The sequence below is a fragment of the Vulpes vulpes genome, chromosome 3 (assembly GCF_048418805.1).
Source record: "Vulpes vulpes isolate BD-2025 chromosome 3, VulVul3, whole genome shotgun sequence".
Taxonomy (NCBI): domain Eukaryota; kingdom Metazoa; phylum Chordata; class Mammalia; order Carnivora; family Canidae; genus Vulpes; species Vulpes vulpes.
The window spans coordinates 10,564,398-10,587,900 of NC_132782.1; the positions used below are offsets into that span (position 1 = coordinate 10,564,398).

The following is a 23,503-nucleotide window of genomic DNA, read 5'->3' on the forward strand; positions in this document are numbered from 1 at the left end:
TCCTGTGTTGTTCAGGCAGGGTCTCTAAAGCTGGGTTTTCAGTTTTCTAGATTTCCCATCATATCAATCTGTTATTTGGAGGAAAGAGATGGAAGATACAAGGATCCCAAATCTCACTTTCTATTTTTAATTAGCCAAGTTGAAGGAAGCATGAGTCCTTGAATCCTGGTGCAGGCAGGGACAGCTATCCACAAGGTCCCCGTGAAATGGCTGGGCTCCACCCCCACCACTGTACTCTAACCACACTACTTCCATTAGCACAGTCTCACGAGGACTAAAACGAGGGCAGAGGCACAGTACGTAATGTGCACTGTACCATTCTTGGCAGGAGGGACAAACGAGTGGCAAGGCACTCAGTAGTGGAAAGGATAATATTCCAGGGAGGCAGAGTACCTAAAAGTATAGTCACTAATGTAATAAAAAAAATAGATTAAGATTCTAGACAGAATCAGACAACTATGAATGATATAACTTAAGAAGTGATGGCACTGAGGATGGTGGTCCCTTTCATAGAAATGAAGAAATGGATTTAACCAAGGCTACGTAGCTACTATGTAGTGGGCTGGAATTCAAATCCAGCAAGTATGAATTCATGGCTATAATCTTAACTCTAGTTTCTAATACTTTATGTATTATGTGGGGTTGAATTAGGAAGTAGTGAATTTTTACAATTATATAGGAAATTGACAAGGCAAAGGGCTAGCCACCTGGCACCCAGCTGCAGAAAGAAGCATTTATGCTGGTTTGAAATTCACTTGGATACCTTTCTCAAGTCAGGGGATCTCTGCAATGAACTGGGTGAGTATAGTTATGTGCTCAGCCAAAAGTCTGGCTTTTCTCTGGTTCACATCTATAATTTGTGGCTTGTGGTATATGCAATTAGAGACAACGCCAACAGTGCTTGGATTACCAGCATGCCTCAACGTCACAAATAGCAAAATTGTGGGAGCCAGGGCTGGCAGGAGGTGATCCATCCCATGAGAGGCGGGTATGACAGTTTGGCGGAGTGCTCGGTAAATATTACAAGAACCCTGCATCTCGAGCAAACCATTCTGTGCCCCCATTCGTGTGGGTAACACTGACCAAAAGTCACCTGCTGTTTCTTTAGAGAGTATGAGACAGGAAACTGGAGGCCTTATACCAGCCATAGTCACCAAGGCCAGGAGACAATGCAGGTCATAGTATAGTATAGTGGTGTTTCCAATTGGGGCGCATATAAAATTATGTTTCTATAATTCATTTGCTTTGAAATTCTACTTATTTTATCATATGCATTAGAAGACATTCTGTGTAAGGGGGTCCATAAATTTCATCAGGCTGCTAGATGGATCCAAGGCACGAGAAAATTTAACCATTGCCTGGCAACAGAGAGGACTTTTTTAAACAGAGATGTCACCTCAAAGCACCAAGTTGTAACCACTACCAAGGACAAACTTTCCTTTTCAGAGAATTCATAATCCAGGGAATAGTCTAATGTCATTATCATAATACAACTACCACGAAGAGTTGGCATTGCTGGTGATGAGAAGCTAGGCACCGTGTGGGATACTGATGCACTGCTGTTGACCATCCTAAAACAAATCGACACAAAAATCTCCATCTAATGTCCTCAGATCAGTCAGAGATTACACCATTATACACGTGAAACAAGCACTTATTCTGAATCAAAACGCTCCTAAAATTTTTCATCTTGTTTGATCAGGTTTCCTGTGTGTTTTCAAAATAATTACTTAATTCTTCCACATAAGGAAATAAAACATAGACCAGACAATCTGCAGAGTTTCTTTCTAGGAGAGTGAAGCATACTAATTCCAATATATGAAAAGATAAAAGAAGAAAATAGAGCTGATATGACCTAATCCTAATCCAAAATGGTACAAGATAGTAGAACTTGGCTAAATCAAATGAAAAATAATCCAAAGATAATTCACATTTTTCTTGGAAATCCATTTTAATACTGTACTAACTTTGAATGTGTCTGATATTTTCAGATTTAATTTCATATTAGACTTATACACATGTACACACAAACATACACATTCAAAACCCTATTTATCAGAAAGAATCATGAAGGATAATGTCTACCTTCCCTCAGTAATTTTGCTTGACTCATGCTTTAAGATCAAAGTAAGCAATTACATACAACATCTGGTCTCCACAATAATAAATTTAGATTGTGAATGAAGTCAGAGACACAAATAACGAAGACAAGCACCGATTGGTCAATTTATGAGCCTAGTATTTAAAATATGACATTCTCTGATATTGTCAATTTAAACTGAGTGCAAAATGAGAAAATGCATTTCAATTCAAAACACAAACTACTTTTATAAATTGGAAATAAGTCAGAAATACTCAGGGCTATTCTGAAGGTTGAAAGGGTCGGTGTGTTTACCTTGCGCCCTCCCATGTAGATGGAGGTCCTGTGTGTCTTCCAAGCCCTCGTGGATACCGGATGTATATTTTATAACATCAAATTTATGTTCTAAGTTTCAGTGTTTCAAGAATTAGGTTTGCCTTGGCTGAAAGTGAACTGAATATTGCTTACATTCCACCAATATTTTTTCAGTAATAACTGGTTTATTAGCACTTCATGTTTTCAGATGCTTTGTTGCCAAAAATGTATAACCTCTATGGAAAACCAAAGTATGCATTTTTGAAATGTTTTTTTTTTTAAATCTCCCTAACTTTCCCACAGTGTTGTTATAGGACCAATTAGAGGAAATGGGCATATTTTGAATGATTTTAATTTGATGTTTTTCTTCTCTTTTCTTGAACAATGAATAGCCATCCCACAAAAAGTAGGATAAAAAGAGTTACAGTATCCCAACAAAAACTTCTGAGATGGTCTCAGCGGAAAGGAGGCAAGCATTTTGAGTTTTTAAAATCTTTGGTTTCCAAACTGATGTTGCTAAGGTAAGAAACTGAAAAGTGGTTAGGCAAAGAGAATAGCACAAATTTGCCTGTTAGGAACTTTATAATTTTGAATCTTTGATCTCACCAATTTTGATCAGGTTTATGATTGAGTAATGAAAGGATCTAAAGAATCTGAAAGTTACAGCAGGGGGTCAATGTGAAATATTAAGGTGACAACTGTCATAGATCACAGGCCACAAGAAGGCATGTGCAAATTATATAAATCCCCTCTATATTTTGATCATTTTCTTTGAAAAGATAGTTCCAGGTAGTCTTTAAATGAATGAAATAAAATGCAATTAGTAATGTGCCACTAATAGTTATAATACCAGTGTAAATATTTTAGTATAGTTAATAATTTAAGAACCTAATAACAGTCATCCTGAAAAAAAACCAACATATTTCAAAATAATTTTAAGCTGATACTCAAAAATATGGATTTTAAGGTTACAATAAACTGAGAAAATATAGAATTCAAAATACCTTTTAGTCCTATTAACAAGTTCTGGGTAGCTTTTTCAATGGATAGCCTCAAGATTTTATCATTCTTTTTAAGTTACAAAAAGAGTAGTGTAATTGAAATTTAGTCTGCAAATAATTCATCCTGAACCCTCAAGTTTTTTTTTTCATATTTTGTGTTTGAGAATTCAAATGCTACTGTAATATATGAGGATAGAGAGATGTTTTATATGCATAGTTGACGAAAATACTATAGTCATGTAAAATCACACAAGAACACACCAAATCATTTTTTCTGAGGTTTAATTTTAACTAATGAATTTTAGATGATGAATGTAATGTCAATCCAAATCTTTGCTTATCTGCAATGCACAAGCTATTTTTTGTAACTCGTAGGTGAAATAGATTCTTTTCACCATGGCAACGTTTTCTCCCTTGTTTGTGGTCTTTCTTTTCCTTTCCTTTTTTTCTTTTTCTTTCTTTCTTTTTTTTTTTTTTTTGTCATGAGTCCTTTTTCTTCAACAGTTGAACAAGTCACTTCTGGTTTGGCTAAAGAGCAATCCTAGCACAATAATGTTTCAACTTGCAAGGAAGAACACCCTTATTGAGTTGATAGAACTCCACCAGCTGGATTAGATCTGTAAATCTCGTGTGGCCATCATCCAGGGTGTGGAAGAGTTCACCATCATCTTCCACCTATAGGAAGGAGAACAACAAACTGTTAAGAAGGACAAACAACCCACAAGGACCATCATATTCTATTGCCTGATGTGTCTTCATACACTAAAGTGGACAAGTGGATGAAACCAAAGGATGATGGAAAAGAATGCTATGATGTGTGCATTTCTTTTCTGTAACTTCACTTGTATACAGAAGAAATGTCATTCATACCCTAGTGTGGCTCTACTTTCTTTACTCAAATTCTCCAAACGTTCTGTGGTTAGAATAATATGACACTATGAATCAACAGTGAGAAATCTGCACTATTCAGTATAAAAGTAAACAAAAGATTTTAATGCTCCCACAGAAATTAATTTCCATATTTGAATGCTGTCTTATCTAACAGCTTCTTAGTATATTAGAAACAAACAGTCATATAATTTCTACCAGTAAATTGATCCTGATGCAATCAAACATTATGTTAATGGAATGACAGCTCCTTATTTTTTAAAAGTTTTTCTTGTCAGTGAGGTCTTATGACATTAAACAACTCATACTCACCCAGGGACATTATTTACAGACTCAGTGAGGTTGGGAAGATACTTCATAGGGACTTTGGGTAATTCCAAAAAGAGGCCATTCAAAAGGAAACTCTAACAACTTCACAATCTTATATAACTGAAAGTAGGCTGAATCTCTATTCCACACTACCTGGTTCCGATATACAGATCACATGCACACACACATGTGCACATACACAGAGCATCAGCAGAAGCAACAGATATCCCAAAGCACATTGCGTTAGCCAGGAACAGAATTACAGAAATTTTTGAAATGTGCTCAGAATAGTTTAAATATTCTCCAGTTCTGCAGCACCTGTGTATATATATCCATGATTAAAAACAAAACCACAAAAACAACAACAACAACAAAAAACATGTTTGGGATAAGAAAAGAGAAAAGGGGTTGCCTGGGTGGCTCAGTTGGTAAACATCTGCCTTTGGCTCGGGTTGTGATCCCAGAGTCCTGGGATCCAGCCCAGCGATAGGCTTCTTGCTCAGCTTCTCCCTCTGCTCGTGCTTGCTCTCTCACTTGCTCATTCTCTTTCAAATACATAAATAAAATCTTTAAAAAAATGTCTCTCACTGAATATTTTAGGTCATTTGTTAAAAAAAAAAAAGACAGCGTTTGAAATAATGGTTTTTAAAGAACTGGTAGTAGAATTCAGAAAGTATCTTTAGTGGCCTTTTAACAATAGGTGGCATGGGGTCTATACAATATTGGTAAATCATATTTCATGGAAAAAGGGAAATTGAATTTTTACAATTCCTGTATTTCTTATATTAATTCAGGCTCATAAAACCGTTTCTGCCAAACTGAAGTCTAGTCAAAGCACAATCACCCCAGTTATATTTAATAAAAGATCCAAAGAAAACCAAAGTTTCCCAAAGCTTATGCATTAAGATCATCTCTAATACAAGAATGTGAAATCACAAATTACTTACTGGTATAATTTGAAAATGCTTTATTTTTTGTCCATGACTCATTGACAGTACAAAAGTTTTGGGGTTACTCTGACTATCCCGTACCAAGAAAACTCTAAAGAGAGAGAAGGAATTTCAATATGTTTCTATATTTACTCATGTATTTCAGAAAAAAATATAGCATGTAATAAATCCAGGAAATATTTATAAATGCAGCCACAGTTTCCCTTTATTGTGTATTCAATGATTGGATTGTCCAACATGGTAAACAATATGGTATAACATAATCTTATACAACTGTCATCAGTGCTAATTAAATTTTAATAAAATAAATACACAGCCCATTTGTCAGACTGTTCGCTCAGAATAAGGAAATATAATGCTATGCTGACATCAATAATTAGTGCTATTTTTTTTTTCCATTGGAGAATTGGGTATTCACATGTAACACATTTCTGCAGAGAATGGGGGGCATGAGCATATCATTACTTTAACTTCTGGGTTATGTTAGTCCCTGAAAAGAGAAAATTCCCTCTTCAACACCTATCCTCCTTTTTCTTTTGATTCTGGTTCCTGTTACATACCCAGTAGAAACTGAGAAATGAATATATTCGACAAAATCAATCCTGAAATCACCTATTAAATGTTTGAGTACAATATTTTAAGTAAAAGAAACCCCCAAACAATATATATTTTAATCTTGAAGAATGCAGCAGAAAACCCTCTATGTCAGGCTAGCAAAATAAGACATGGCCTGATGGCCTAAGGGAAAAACGCTGCCAGGCGTGGATTCTTATTTACTGGCAATAGAGTGCAAAACCAGCTTTGTGTTAATTGTTGGCAAACAGATTGTGCAAACGATCCCTCCTGGTGACTCCAATACTAATCTCACTGTGCCTGGGCAAAGAGGCAGCCGAATTTGAGCCATCACAGATGTCTGATGAGATTATCCATTTCATTTGTACCGTGTGAGATTCCTACATTACATCACTGGGAGATGGGACAAAAGGGAGTTTCACTGGTAAGGCAAGCTGTAATTCCCTCCCCATTCCCGAGCGGATCACCACCACCATCTAGTGGACTGCCTGGCATCATCACATCTTTCCAAAGGATCCTGTCCCCCTCCTCAAATTTTTTATTAAAAAATTAAAAAAAATAGAGATGTTACCATCCTTTATGCAATTATTTTATTCTATTTATAAAAACCAGGCTCTGAGAGTAGGAAGATTATAATCCTCCAAAACATTTTAACGATTCTTTGTGATTTATTTTTCTTGGTCTCATCAGATTGTAATTCTGCTGATTGTTCAAATTTATATCTAAAAAGACTGTGCTCCACATAGAGAAGTATATTAAAATCTTCTCTTATTTAGAGTCTAGTGAAATGCTGACTTGCTATTAATAATCTTCCATGTGAAGATGCATTTTTATCCAAATGTCAGTATTAAATCACCTTGAAATCTTGTCATCATCTTAAGCCAACCCTTGAAGATAAAAGATCCCATCACCACTTGTTTAAATTGATGCTGGTTTCATTTCTCATCCAAACCTCAATACAACCTCCTTGATTTGTACTGCATTTGAAAAGTGAATTTAGCCAGTATTATAGGAAGTATTTGAAATACTGAGTAATTGGAGAAAAAGAAAATTCTTTAGATTGTAAATATTTCATAATACAATTGACATTTCTCTTATATCTCCGATGGTACCCCACTAAAAGATGACAGAGAAACACTCAAGTACTCTTCATAGTTACACTACTTTAAGCTCTTAAAATTTAGAGAACATAGGAATGTAAGAGAGAAAAAAAGCAAGCAGTCAAGATATACATAGTTTTAAACTGAATGCACTCTGTATCAAACTTAAAACTATACAGAACATGTAAGATTATGCCATGACACAAACTACACTTTGGAATCACATGTTCAAATCAAAATGTGGATACCTCAAAACAAGTTCAGTTTTAGCTGAGATACTACCATTGGCACAGAATGGGCAATATTAGTGATTTTTGGTTAACAGCAGAGTGTCCTATTCAGTTATCTGTTCGTTTATGCACAACTACTAAGCACACAGGATGTAATAGGTATTATGTAGGTATTGCTAGGATACAATGGTAAGCTCCCATATAGAACAAAGTCACTTCCGTTATCATAAGCTAAAGTCAAAACTATGTGTATTAACTAAGTAATTACTGATTCTAAAAGAACTCAAAATCACTACCATTCAAAATCAAACTTACCCATCCACAAGTCCTTGCTGAATAATCAATCGCTGAGCTTCTTCTCTAGAAATTTTGTGGTGAAACCATGGCTGGGACCGGTGGATGGCTGAAGAAATAAAGTGGAGGAATACAGAACTCTGTTTGAAATGCTCACAATTTAATTACATATACTTTCCACCAGAGCCACCCAGTCACCATACCAAAGTGCCCATCCATCCAGACATCCAGTCCCCGTGAACAGGCACTGACATACCCATGTTTGTGGCAGAGCTTTGGGAAGAGGCAGTTGGGCTACCGTGGGTGGCCAGGCGTAAACATCCTTTTTTCTGCACAAAGAAAGAGGAAGCAAATTTTAATTTTTGGGGTGAGACAAACTCATATCATAAATATTTTGAAGAATGTGAAGTTATTTGTACCCTCCAAGCGAGTCCTTCTTCAACAGCAACTGAAAGGGCTTCTGTGGGATTTTCTATAACTCTGCTTTTCTGTCCTGAGAAGTCCATTGCTACGAGAGAATTCTCTGATATACTTCTCTGGAAAAAAAAACACATGTTTTTACTATGAAAATATCTTTGAAAATTATCTCTTAGTGTTCTGCTGGCAATGCATTTCCACTATAGAATGTGATTCCAAAGGTGGCTGGCAGGAAATTTAAAAAATCAAAAGTACATATTTAAGATAAAAAAGGTGCTATGAAATATTTTGGTTAAATAAGTTACATAGTTATTTGTCAAGGTCATTGAATTAAGTGGTTGAGAAAAGAGACTAAAAGCTTTCAAAGTTAGCATGTCTTTCTCTTAGAAGAACCCTATCTTTTCATATTCTCTAGTAAAATGGGAACACGCCAAATTAGAAAGAAATAACTCTTCCTGTGGATAAAAGACCCACCACTTCTGAACTAGTCTCTACTATGATTGCGATTCATCCATTATCATTTAAATGTCAACTGTGGGGGCACCTGGGTGGCTCAATTGGTTAAGCATCTGCCTTCTGCTCAGGTCCTGGGATGGAGCCCCAATGTCAGGTTCTTGCTCAGCGGGGAGTCTGCTTCTCCCTCTCCCTTGCCCCCACTCATGCTCTCTTACTCTTTATCTCTCTCTCTCTCAAATAAATAAATACAATTTTTAAAAAATGTCAACTCTATTTACTGATGAAGCAGCTGTTTCATAAGACTCAAGACAGACAAAAGCTTTAACAGATTGACTTACATCACTTCTTAAGAAATAGTATTCATATTTCATAATGGAACAAACTACAGTATGTATTTTAAAACTGTATCACATCAATGTTCATCTTACTTAGACAATATAATTTACGGGTGCCTGGGTGGCTCAGTCAGCTGAGCTCCGACTCTTGATTTCAGCTCAAGTCATGAAGTCAGGTTTGTGAGATGAAGCCCTGTGTGGGGGCTCCACAATCCACGGAGCAGGGGGGGGGGGCTGCTTAAGATTCCCCCTGCCCCTCCCCCAGCTCATGCACATATGCATGTGTATGCATTCTCTCTCTCCCTCTCTCTTGAACAAATAAATCTTTAAAAAAAAAAAAAAAGAAAATTTAGTGAAATAATGACTCTGCTAATTCCATAATATTAAAAATTCTATGATCTAATAATCTGAGTATTCTTTTCATCTTGTGAGGACACACATGGAAAAACTGAGAGCTGGGCAGCCTGGGTGGCTCAGCGGTTTAGTGCCACCTTCAGCCCAGGGCATGATCCTGGAGACCTGGGATGGAGTCCCACGTCAGGCTCCCTGCATGGAGCCTGCTTCTCCCTCTGCCTGTGTCTCTACCTCTCTAACTCTCTCTCTCTCTTTCTGTGTCTCTCATGAATAAATAAGTACAATCTTAAAAAAAAAAAAAAAAAAGAAAAACTGAGAGCTACAAAAATAAATCTGATAGAAAAAGAACTGACATCACCAAACAAAGATAATTTAGACAGGTAATACAGTCTTCCCTTTGCCATTACTTTTTGTCTTCTCTGAAGGTGAATATATCCAAACCTAGACTTTATTTTTTTGTTTAGGGCTCTGCTTTGCAAGCATCTTTTAAAAAAGAGTGTCATTCCCAGTCATGCATCCTAAAAAAGAAAACATTTTCAAATCTCCCGTCAAGAGCCTCAGTCAGTTTGTAAGAATTAGCACTCTCCCAAAGGAAAAAAAAAAAAAAAACATTCAAAAACAGCATGGACAATGTTCAACACTTACTCTCTACTCATTAATAGGGGAGCGAAACAAAAAATGGAGTTCTAATGGTAAAGGAAGAGCCAGTGTGCCCCTGGAGACTCACAGCTTAAGACTGTTTTACAGCTCTCCACGTGGTTTCAGCCCTTCCCTAGCTTGGTCTAAAACCCTGTAGTCAAATGTACGCTTGAAAGAAAACCTTGTCTATGCAAAAAATCAGGGGCTCACTTATCACTGCATCATACGTCCTCCATCGTTAGCGTTTGCTATTTCCTCTTCAAACCCTGCTGTAGTGGTCCACAATCTTATTACGGTTCATCTTTATTTCTAGAGATCCGGCATGCAATCTTTCATTTGTTACAGGAGCCTTTGTAACTGACAGCTGCTCTTTCCAGACAGATGCTGTCTCTGTAATCTCTATCTGCTGTCACACCTTAGTTTGCCCTTCTCACCCCATGATCTTCTGTGCCGGGCTGTAGACCAGTCGGGTACACTTCTGCTTTGCCGACATTAATGAAAAGCCTCCACCTGCCCAAACCACAGAGTAACTAATCTCAATCATAATGATAGCTTTATCCTTATAATATCTCTACTTCACATGCCAAGATGGGTGCTCTAATCACAAGGTCCTGATAACACAAAAACACTGTTAGGAAAGAAAAATAAACATAGCCAGTTGTTTTTGTTTTTGTTTTCCTACAACAGGATAGAATGTAAAACAAGTTCCCGTGTTCCCTAATTACTTGACATTAGTAGGGAGTCTATAGTACAAATAAATATTTTCATTTGCTACATTAACAACACTAGGGAAAACACGGGAATATAGCAAATGTTTTCTATTGAATAGCAGGTGGTGGATGAAAAATTAATAGTTTACCTTTGGTGGACAAAGAAATAGAAGTGAAGCAGAATCTGACTTGAACTCAAAAGGTCATTTTCAGCTCAATTTCTTTCACGTAAGAAAGTGATGTTGATAACATTCAGAATCAGTGTATTTCTCAAATATTGGTCCCTTTTTCTAGCTCTTTCTTCTGGTGGAATAAACAGGGCAAGCCCTGAAAAAGGGTCCATGATTTTAATAACACATCTCTTTTTTCAAGAAAGAAGAGGTCTGGCTACACCTTGGATTATCCAATCCACACTATGAGATCAGATCCAGTCACTCCTAGTGAGCTTTGGACATAAAAATGTTTTCCCGGCAGTTTAGGTAGGTGATGACTAGTAGCCACACACTCTCTGTCACCCTATTGGAAAGATGTAGATAAACCTGCAGCACAGTCCTTAGCAAGAGGGCACAGGAGTTCCTGATATCTGCTTCATACAGAGTCACAGGACTTTAGAGATGTAATCAATTCCCGGATGTAAGCAACTGTCCACCTTGTTTTACACTGCAGGACACTGGTGACTGAACCAAGGTCACACAGGTAGCTTATGGTAAAAGCAGTCGCAGACCCTCTCTAAGGTTTTTTATGTACCACAGAGTAGGAGGTACAGGAAGAAAGTGCAGTTTTCCACATCCCAATGCTCTAGTCATCCCAGCCATCCTAACAGACACTCCTTTGTGCTGAAAAGGACCAGATATTTGGCTTCCTGAAATATCTGTTTATGATTCTTATTTCAAAGGCAGATAGGGGTGGCCATGATGTGCTGTACCTAGCTATGATGTGCAATATGGTAAGGGAAAAACTTTTTTTCTTCTTTCCCTTCTCAAAATGTATCCCTGGAGGAGTTAAGAATATTGTTCCTTTAAAAATATAACTAAAGTATACTCAGTTTTCTATGATTCTCACTGAAGATAGTGGTTGGAAGAAAACCAGCAGAGGCAGTTGAGGAGCACTGGCATCCATTATATAGGTCACTGATTCTTCCGTGATAACCTAGAAAGGTGGGATTCTGTGTAGACATCAAAGTAAACACAAACACCTCCCAAAACATCTCAGTTTCCTTCATGTAAGTTAAGAAGAGTGGAGATATAATTCTCAAGTGCTGTTCTGTTTGATCTTGACAACTGCCATACCGGACAGCCAGGTCCTCACTACACAGGCCCCCTACAAAATCCCTACTTCCATCCAGATTCACTCAAGTGTCTTTCCCTATACATGGTGTTGAACGAGCAGTTACACTAACCAACACCATGATATTGATCAACAATAGGACCACTTTCAGTGGAAAGTGGCAAGGATAATACCATGCTCATATGCTAATGACAGTGATGAGACTAGAAAGTACTTTGTTTATGACAATTTTTTTCCTATGATTAAGAGGACTCTAGACAACTGCCTCCAAATGTATGGCTACTATTAACATGCTCATCCTAATAACATTAGACTCTAAGAGAAATTTAGAAGGATTTAGAAAAGGATTAAGATAATAAAATCCATTATTCTTTATATACATGTGGATTGAAAGATAAAGGTAAGCTGACAAATTATAAAAATACTCACCTAGAGCAATTGCTTTTATAAAAATTCTTTCCAGTCTTTAGTTTCTTATTTTAGGGCTTAAAAGTAATATGATACAAAGATGAAAAGTTACTCTTCCATAACATAAAGCAACATAACTACAGAATTGGAGTTCTTTTTTCCATATTAGTCTATCAGACTTTGTAATCAACATTATTTCATGCCTCATTCCTAGAACTGAGCATTTCATCTGCTACATTACATGTGGGGAAATGCGCCTTCCTTGGTCACAGCCATGAGGAGCATGTTTTTAACCTAAGTGGAAATGCAGCACGTCAGCTGATTTGCAACACAGACGCATACACCCAAACTCCTAATAGACTCAATATTAAGGAGCAAGAGCAAAAATAACAGAACATAAACTTTTAAGTTCATAAATACATTTCTTGTGTTAATTCACAATAAATTAAAATTAGATCCTAAAGAAGGGAAAAGATATGTCTGTGTGTATCTGCAAATAAATATTCAAGTTGCATTTAGTATGAATCTGAGAAGTGGTGTTAGACTTAATGTGCAACCTATATTTTGGCTTGCAGTTTTTGGGCTTCCTGAAGAGCAGTTTGCTTTTCTAGGACCCAGATCTTAAAACATTTTATTGTTAGAAACCCAGAATGCAAAAGAGCTCACCCGTGTATAGTGCAGCTTTTAAAATTCCAAACAGTTTTATACGAGGCTACGAAAATTCCAGAATTAATATTAAAATAAATAAATAAACCCACAATCAAAGGAAACACCTACAATCCCAAGGAAGTTACTCTAAAAATCATATCAAAATTAAATTTCAAATGTTGTAATGACACAAAGATTCACATAACCCTTTCAAATATTTACAAATTTTCTTTAATATATAACATTATCGGGATCCCTGGGTGGCACAGCGGTTTGGCGCCTGCCTTTGGCCCAGGGCATGATCCTAGAGACCCGGGATCGAGTCCCACGTCGGGCTCCCGGTGCATGGAGCCTGCTTCTCCCTCTGCCTGTGTCTCTGCCTCTCTCCCTCTCTTTCTCTCTCTCTATCATGAATAAATATTAAAAATATATATATAACATTATCTATTTTAATCGAATACTTCACGATACTCTACTGCTGTGATCTGATCACACAGGCTGCAATCATGTGAAATCCAAGAATAAATAATTCAATAACATTATGTTAGGATGGTGTCAAAGAATACTTTACTTGACCAAAAGAACGTAAATGTACTGTAATGTACACTTATAATGCACTATTATTGCAAATTAATATGATGTAAATATAAAATATATAGATTAATAAATATGGTCCTTACCATGGGTGATATACTCTGAGAACTGCAGCCACTTCTACCTTGATATGGATGCATGTAATTCTGGTACAGCTGCATGCCATACTAATAAATAAAAACAAATAAATAAAAACACATTCCCATCACTTTTACTACACAGGTAATTTATGAAAAAAACCCAATATTTTAATTAGTTATGTATCATAATATAAAAAAATAAAAATTAGAAGCTTTCCTTAAAACAAATGATTTTGTTAATTATGAAAGGTAAGCTTTTAGTGGCCTACAAAGATACATTTAAAAAGACAGTACTTTTTACTTGAGCCCACACTTAAGGTCTAGCTCACCAGTATAAAGACCTGTAGCGGACATTTCTACTTGTTCTTAGCATCAACACCATTTGGAGTGATATAGCATCTAGTGATAAGACAGCTCACTTGGGAAGGATGCCAGACTTCATGGAACAAAGACGGAAAACTCTGTATGTATCTTAAGCAAAGCACGGTAAAAGTCACCACAATTCTTCAATGACCAATTGTTGACTTATACCGTCTCTTTGGCAAATCCATATACTTGATCCTATGTTAAAGATTCTTGACACTGCAGCATCCTCTACTAACAATACTCTTACCATATTGTTTAAGTTTTGGCTTTAAATTCAAGGAAATCAAAATGGTAGGGAATCAGGCTGATCTCACAGAAAGGATCACAAAATACAACGTAAACAGCAATAGAAAAAAACCACAGCATCTTTATTTTCAGGAGGTAGCATAGCAAGACTCGGCTGCCAGGCTTTCAGGCTTTCAATTGGAAAGTGGGTCTGGACTGTAAGTGGGTTACCAAGTTTGAAAAAATTAAGAATGCTGTCAGAACCAAACTTATTTTAGAGGGCTCACCATCAGAAGCTAGAAGGTACTCCAGTTAGATTTAAGTTACTTTGTTTAAAAAAACAAAAAGAAAAAGAAAACAAAGCAAAACTGTAGTGAGACAGAGAGGTCTTTACATTTCTTGTCTTTTCTTTTTTCTGGCTACCGTCAACAATTCTATTTCACAGAGCCACAATGAACTTGGAAGTAGGTCCTATATAAAAGAGATTGAGGAGACACCATGGACTACAATCTCACCCTTAGGATGAATTCCATTTAAATATTCCAACAGAGCTGTTTCTCTACAAGACTATTTCCTTAAAAGCAATTCCAGCAAAGTGGATCTATTTGGTAATTAGGCAAAAAAAAAAAAAAAAAAAAAACAGAGGGCGGCATGGAGAGTCTCTCTGTTTCCAAGAGTTTGCTTTTAAGATGAATACAAACCGACACCCATTTAAAATTCTCTATGTTTATTTCTTTATCCAATTATTTCCCAACTTATAAAAATTATTTTTTAATTTACAGTGTGATTGACATTAATGGGACCTAATGAAATTTCCTTTAAATCAACTCTAAGACTACCATAACCATAAAAAGAAGACATAGGAGCTTAATTCCTAGTCAAGTTCATTTTGGAAACTATACACTAACTTCTCACCAATACTTTCACAAGGTACAGGCAGGTTATTTGGTTGCCTTTTATTTATCTGCAGTGAAAAGCCAGCTACCTACTAATAAGACTGTTTCTTATTGTATTGTCCCTGGTACCTGTAGTGTCAGGCAATTGTTTCTGTGGTGTTGGTGGTCTTTAGTAGGCATTTTACTCTGGCGAAGGGGTAGGGTATGAGTTACCTTAACATGTCCCTGCCCTACGGAGGGACAGATAAGGGACCAAAATATGTAAGAAGCTAGCAGAGTTCTAGTCAAAGGGAAGGGAAGACAACACATAACTAGGACATGGTACATGAGCAATTCTCAGATTTTCTATGAACCTATAATACTGGAATTTCTCCAAAGAGAACAAGAGGATCTTCCTCCACTACTACATGAACAGTTTACATGTGTGTATGAAAAAGAAAAGGAAATACAAATAACACAAGAAGCCAAATTCTTGGAGGAGGCAGGATCTAGTAAGTAGCATGGAAAGAAAATCCAGGGCCCTTTCAGTCCAATCACCCTAACAGCCTTGTCTCCCCTGCTCCTCCAACTAAGTACAATGATAAACTGGAAATACAATAGACAACCAGAGGAGAAAAATCACCTCTAACAGCATGTGAGTCCAGGTGCACCGGCTACCTGGGGATGAAGAGGTGCCCCACTGATGACAGGCTGCCAGCAGAAACCAACTGACTCCCCCATTAGAGTCTTTCAGATTTGTGCTGGTAAGCCCTGGCTTCATGTATCTGGATATTTTAAAGTGTAAAGCAGATCACATTATTTTCCCAATTGAAATTATTTGGTGGTTTATCTTTGTCTCCAGGATAAAGGTTCTCACTGATGCTTGCCTTGCTCTTGACCTCACCTGTAAAAGCTTACCACAATTAAAAAAGAAAAAAAAATACAGGGAACATGGATGTGGTAGACAGAACAATGGCCCCCATATGTCTACATCCTAATTCCTAGACCCTGTGAATATGTTAGGTTACCTGGCAAAGAGGAATTAATGTTGCAGATACCATGAAGGGTGCTAATCAGCTGACACTGAAATTGGGTGATTATTTTGGATTATCTAGGTGGATCCAATATAATAACAAGGGTCCTTAATAAATGGAAGTGGAGGCACAGAAGAAAACCAAATCATAGCAGGAAGAGGTCTTAGTTCAATATTGCTGACTTTGAGGGTAGAGAAAGAGACCATGAGCCAAGGAATCTGGGCAGCCTTTAAAGTCCAGAAAGGGCATGAAAAATGGAATCTCCCCCACAGTCTCCAGAAAGGAATGCAGGCCCTTGGACACCTTGCTTTTCAGCCAGTAAGACCCAATTCAGACTTCCTGAATGACAGTGGTGTAGGATAATAAATCAGTGTTGTTTTAAGTCACTAAGGTGGTGGTCATTTGTTACAACATCCATAGAAATATATAATACAACAGAGCAAATGTAAATTGGACATTTGTGCCCTAAAAGAGGCTTTAAAAAGAATCAAATGAGAAAAAAAGTAAGAAGGGGACAATCTTCCAGAAACTAAGCATTTTGGATATGGCAGGATAATACAAAACAACACAAAAAAATAATAAGAAAAAAACCTTTTAGTATATTACATCAATTTTTGGACACACGCTTCTTTTCAAATTTTAACATTCATCAATTTGCCTTAACTATAGCATCTTCTACTCACTGTCACCAAGTGACTTGTCACTGCCTAAAATGTTTAGTGAGATCAAGATATCATTTGCATCGAGTCTTGCAAAAGGGATGACGCTGGCTAGAAAGACAACTCCAGAGACCATGGCAGAGCACTTGTCTAAGAAGTTCTGCTTTCCCAAAGCTCTTGACGGCACAGAGCAGGATAGCCCATGGCTCTGAGATAAAAATGATTCACGAAAGCCAGACTTAGAATATGAAGTTTTACAGATGCCTCACATAATTTATTACACATATATAGTATGTATGTGTGCATGTGTGTATATACAAAATTAATAAATGATGAAAATCAACATCTATAGTCCTAAATAAATCTAAAATAACTAAATGAAAATAAAAATCATATGAAATATTAAAGCATCATATCATAATTTTATTGGCATGATTCTTTTCTTCCTACTTATACAAAAAATAATGGTGTTATTCTAGTAAAATCAGTGGCATGTTAGAAAGACTTATGATTAAAGGAAGTGTGCTTACCATCCACTTCAGAGTTGGGTGTCTGACCTTGAGATCAAACTAGAAGGGAGGAAGGCTTGACTAACAAGGTGGGAAAGCCATCTCCTTTACCAGCCTAGCCTGATTTCCAGAGTTCTGATGGAAGGAAAGAGAAAACCAGAGACCTCAAGGTATTTTCTCTACTATAACTGTGATGGGTTCAAGTATTTCAAAGAGTGCCAGCCTCTTCAACTGTAAAAGGAGAGGCCTGGATGAGGTCACTGGTTCTTAGTCAGGCAAACATATGGACTTCATTCACTAAATCAGGATCCCCAAGGATGGGGCTGGGCACACAGAACTTACAACATTCCTCAGGTGATTCCAACGCACATCCCGGGTTAGCTAGTTACTACTTCCTTGACTGGTTGGTTCCCAACACCCTCTAAAGTTCTTTTCTTTTTTTACGTTTTATGACAATGAGAGCAACATAGAAGCAATTACTTACCATAAGGGTCAAAGAATCCAGACTTCTAAGCTTTGTTGAAACCAAAATCATGACAGTCATTTAACAGTAGACTATTTGAAAAACAAAGCTCTTCTAAAAAGGTAACTTCAGTGGCTATCTGCTATAACAGCAAGAGGAAGCAAATTTCATAGTTATCCAAAAGCTTCCTTTAAGCCATTTAAAAGTTTTTCTGCCAATACTACTTCACATCCACCAGGATAATTATTTTTTTTTTAAAAAAGGAAAATAACAAGTGCTAGTGAAGATATGGAGAAATTGGCATTCTCATACATCACAGGTGGAAACATTAAATAGCTTAGCCACTGTGGGAAACATTTTGGCAATTCTTCAGAAGGTTAAAGAGAATTACCATATGCCCAGCAATTCTACTTCTAGATATACAGCCTCCTAGGTATATAACCTCCAAATTGAAAACGGATATCCAAATAAATACATGAACACATATGTTCACAGCAGTACTGTTCATAATAGTCAAAATACGCAAACAACCTAAATGTCCATTAATGGGTAAATGAGTAAACAAATTGTTTATCTAATATACATATATATATGTGCACACACATACAATGGAATATTATTCAGCCATAATAAATCTGTACTGATATAGTACAGATAAAAGGTGGATGAAACACAAAACAGTAAGCTAAATAAAAGAAGCCAGACACAAAAGGTCAGATATTATATAATTCCATTTCTAAGAAAAGTCCGAAGAGTAAAATCCTATAGAGACAGACACAGAAATGGACGGTTACCAGGAGTTGGGAGTAACTGCTTATTGGGTATGCAGTTTCCTTTGAGGTGATAAAAATGTTTTGTATGCTAAAAGCTGGACAGAGGTGGTGGGTGCACAATATTCTGAATGAACTAAATGCCACTGTATTGTTCACATAGTTAATGTGAACACAGTTAAAAATACGTTCATCACATTAGCATAGTTGATTAAAATAGCTAATTCAGTTCATTTTATGTTATGAGAATCTCAATTAAATAAATTAAAAGAACAAAAGATAAAACTGTCTTCCCAACCTGGTATTACAACTAATAATTCTGATTCTGATGATTCTGCCTTGATCTTCAAAAGAAAATGGTTGATAATTTTTATAATTATGAAGTTGTGTTGAATATACTAGCATACAAGTTTTGAAATGAAATATGTGTTCTCTGTACATTCTAGAAGAAATCATTCTATGTCTCTCTTCCTCACATTTTTTAGAACATTCTTAACTCCTTTCAAAATGCTCACCAATAAATTATACTTATTTAAGTTGGAATTTCCACTTAGCACAAAGGTTGCTGTTTTAATAGTATATCTACAGTAAAAATTACATAATAATTTTATGTAAACTAGAAAGCAATTTATATAACACTTAAATGAAATAAATGTAAAACAATTGCACTAAACATACCTAGGCAGACACATTTTCAAATATGCGTCATGTTGGATTGATGGCAATATTTTAAAAATGCAGACTGAGTCACGTATAGAAGTTTTAATCAGGTATACTAGCTATATATGTAATACTCTTGAAAAAATAAAATTCAGAGCATTTCTAAAAATGGAATATTTACTCCCCACACAAAAGATAAATGCATTAGACTATTTTACTCTACTAATGTTTATCTTTTAGATTTAAAAAAATCATACATTTGGGTACATGGACTCATAGTGAGTCTTTGCATTCTGAAGTACAGATATTTTCAAACTTTGATGGCACTCACAGCATTTAATAGAAATTCACGCCTGCAGTGAGATTACCTTAAGCAATCTAATCGCAGTCACCCAGCACGTCCTACTCTGCTCTTCTTCTGCACAGAGCATTTTCAGGTCTCGGGGCCCTCCCGCTTTGTTAGGCTAGAAGGCCACAGCACATTGTTTATCGTTAATGCATATCTTGAAGGTAACACCTGTTGAAATAAAAGCCACTAAAATTCTCCTATATATAAGAGAAAGCTGTCTCTTTTTAAAAGAAATTAAAAGAAACTCAAGCTTACCTAAAAGGCTGAGGCTTGCTTTATTCATCTATCAAAATATTAAGCCTGTACCTTAAAGCAGAATCCATAGTTAGTCGGTGCTCCGTGTTTTTTTTTGCCTGCCAGTGACACATAAATATCACTATTGCCAAATTCGCTGAAAAACTGCAAATGCCGTGGTTCCTTTAAAAAAAACATATTGAATGTTGAAATGAATACACAGTTTTACACACTCTTTTGTATTTCTCTTATATTACACAATTTATAACTTGGCAAAAATTATTCCCAAAAATGTCACAGAAACAGAAAGGAAGAAAAATTAAGTTACTATGTCCTTATAGAACCGGGAACTTGATACAATATTATTTGAAAAGTGACAAGATGTTTACGATTTAACTTCTAAGATGCACACACACAAAAAAAACTTATCTTCCTATTTTAAAAATTTTCTCTTTTACCACCATTTCAGGAATCTCAGGGAGAGAAGATAGAAAAGAATGGCTTTTGAAAATGTTTTCCTTGTCCAGGTTTCAAATAATGGCAGTTCAACAAAGGCAAGAACGGTGGTTTGAGCTTCCACAGCAGTTAGAGAAGAAAAAGGAGAAAGAGACGAGGATGCCTGCTTCGTTTAGAAAAGATCACCCCGCAGGTTTAGGTACTGCCTAGCACACCACGGCAAGCAATGAAATAGGCAGCATGACTTCCTTCTTTACGAAAAGAAGGAAGCCTGTACAGATCAGTTCAGGGAAATTACCTGGCAGTGGAATGTGTCTGATTTTCAAGGCAAAGTGGAATCATGAACAGCTATTTCTTCTCTGGGAAATCCATGAGATTTAAAGCTGGTCATGGGAAATCACTGGGTCATATTATCCTGTGATAGGTTAATAACTTGGAGAAGTGCTTAATTCTGGGGTTGAATGTATAATCAGAACTGACCAGAATGCATTTGTTCTTCAAAACCTTGCTACTACTAGTGTGGTCCCAGACCAGTGGCATGGGCATCAGCTGGGAACTTATTAGAAATGCAAAACCTGTGGCCCCACCACAGACCAACTGAATCAAAATCTGCCTTTTAACAAGATCCCAGGTGATCATATGCACTGAAAATTGAGAAGCAACGCTCTAAAACAAAACTAAACAGAAGGGACAGAAAACCCAGAACATTCAGCAACCCATTCAAATCCATATCCAAAAAATTTCAGTCATTTACCAGCAGGCTATTCCATCCCTGATGATTGGGAAAGCGACAGTTTCTGTGTATGTCACTGTTCCTCTGTGTGTCACTGTTCTTAGGCATTTTGATCTAATGAATGACTACAGTTCCCGTCTCCATGGGAGAATAAGGCAGAAAAGAAAACTGTTAAAAGAGACCCAGCCTAGGGCCCTTGGAACAAGGGAAGAGGAAGGAGAAAAGTACTCTTACTGTCATGGCCTTTAAAACTATTTTTTGATAGAAACTGATTTGCTAGTAAAAATGTCTGATTCCTATGAAGAAAAGATAAAACCATCCCTGTCTACTGATACTGTAGAAGTCGATGTAGCTGAGTCATCTGGATGTAAGAAAAAGGCAGCTTGAGAAACCCTAGAAGGCTACAGAGGCCTGATGAGTTTCATCTCCTGACGGCTTTTTGCTCCATTACTGCAGATATATCAAGGCTTATGATACTGTAAGACTACAAGCTGGGGAAGGCATGGTTAGCAAAGACTACGCATGCACACGTGCACACAAGGGGAGAGTCAGAGGGAGACGTGCTTAGATGCTTCTCTGTAAATAAAAGTCATAGTCACATCCCCAAGTCTTACTGCAGTGGTTAACTAACCCCCACGCAACCCAGATCTTCAGAGAGTATAATAAATCAAGACCTTCTCACAAAGAAAGGACAGGAAATAGTCTCCTTCCCAGGCAGAAATGTCATATTAGACATTAGATAACCTGCATAATTTATATCAAGGTCATAATCCTTGAGGTTACCTAATACCTCGAATTTCTTTTTTTTTTTTTTAAGAGAAACTTAAAATCATTTTCATGTATAGACTGTGGAACATGAGCTCATTAGACACAGGCTAAGGAGAAGAATATTATGTACTGAAGTACAGCAAAGTCAGACAATACGTTGAAAAGAGCTAAGATGTAGACTGAGACTACAGGTTTGACGCTTGTAATACTGCCTGGCCAAGGGGAAGACCACTGCAAGGGTAAAAGTATGGATTCAGCAGAAGGAATGCAGAGCTGTCTTTTGTATAATGGGCGGGCAGGAAAAGGAGATGAAGGCTGCAGTAAAAATATAATGGGCAGTTGACTTTAATTAGACACCTGTTGAAGAAATAAGAACTTAGGAATTAAAGAAGCATTATCACATCTTGCAGTGAAGGTTCACTCGAAAGAGTGAAATCAACATCATTACTGGATTTTGAAGCCACTTTTCTCTGATGTTAAAAGTAAAAAGATAATCCAGCACATATTTGTTTTAGAAACACCTTCATATGTAATTTCATACTTAGGAACACAGGGAAAGGAGCAAACGCACTAAAATTTAGCCTAGAGAAAGTCTAAAACCTTAAGTACAGAACAGGTATGTATCCTACATTATTCCAGATAGCAAAATTTGAAAACTGGCTAAAATGTTCAAGAAAAATTAGTTATACTAGTAGTCAAATGATATATACTTAAAAATAAAAGATTTCCATAAGGGAATGTGAAACTAAATTAGCAGAGCCCCATTCCATCACTTATACTTCAAGAAGACACACACAAGTACACATGCACACATGTGAGCAGCAACAAAGGAAACTGTGTATGAGGGAAAACTGAGGAAAGTATGGAAGAGTCAACTCTTACTCCTTGTGACTCCATACCACCTGAATATCTGGTAGCTGTCATTAGCTGTATTCTGGGCATTTCCATTTGGATGCCTCACTCTCAACACAATATATCCAGAACTAAGACCATAATCCTACTTCTAAGATAATGTGACAGCAAACTTCCTATTCCTGTTTACTCTATTAAATCATTTCCTATTTCTTTCTCTGAGAACATTTAAAGTGTTTCCTCTCCTTTCACATCAATCAGTCAACAAACCCTGGCCATTTGCCATTTAATCTTGTATCCACCCTTTTCTTCCCCCTCCACCACTCATCATAGGTTAGATCCCATCACCTCTACTCCAGATTACTGAATGACCATCTAATTGGCTTTGGTATCTCTAGTCAATTTCTCTGTCTCTCTGTCCCCTGACACCTTGCCTCCTTTGCTCCCTCTTCCTTGTTCTCTTTTTTTGTCTCTCCCTCTATCCACCTGATTTTTTTCAGCTTTCTACAGCCATAGTAATCATCTCACTCTCCTGCTTAAAATTTTTCATAGGCTTCCTACAAAAGTGATAACTACCCCTCAAAGATATGTCCATGCCCCTATCCAAGAAACTGTGATTACAACCCAATTTGGAGAGGGTCTTTGCAGATGTAATTAAGTTAAAGATCTCAAGACGAGACCATCTCAGACTATCTGCATGGGTCCTAAATCAAATGACAAGTGTCCTTATAAGAGAGAAAGAAAGAGGAGACGGCCATGTAAAGACAGGGAGGCTGGAGGGAGGCTGCCACAAGCAAATGGGTGCCTGAAGCCATGACAAGCCAAGACAGAAAATCCTATGGAAATTTAAAGGATCACATAATGAGAGTAAGAAATAAATAA

General features: G+C 36.9%; 1 protein-coding gene across 3 annotated transcripts in view; it reads right to left on the bottom strand.

Moving 5' to 3' along the window:
• Window positions 1-3,661: 3,661 nt before the first annotated feature.
• The window catches only part of GRB14 (growth factor receptor bound protein 14), a 115,550-nt gene continuing 95,708 nt past the window's right edge, over window positions 3,662-23,503 (bottom strand). For all 3 annotated transcript variants that reach the window (XM_072751756.1, XM_072751755.1, XM_025994146.2), the window contains 8 exons: window positions 19,885-19,995; window positions 19,598-19,693; window positions 13,675-13,755; window positions 8,160-8,276; window positions 7,997-8,069; window positions 7,762-7,849; window positions 5,541-5,634; window positions 3,662-4,071 (listed from right to left, as the gene is read on the bottom strand). In XM_072751756.1, the coding sequence (XP_072607857.1) occupies window positions 3,925-4,071; window positions 5,541-5,634; window positions 7,762-7,849; window positions 7,997-8,069; window positions 8,160-8,276; window positions 13,675-13,755; window positions 19,598-19,693; window positions 19,885-19,995 (807 nt within the window). In that variant the 3' untranslated portion in view covers window positions 3,662-3,924. The remainder of the gene's footprint in view (window positions 4,072-5,540; window positions 5,635-7,761; window positions 7,850-7,996; window positions 8,070-8,159; window positions 8,277-13,674; window positions 13,756-19,597; window positions 19,694-19,884; window positions 19,996-23,503) is intronic.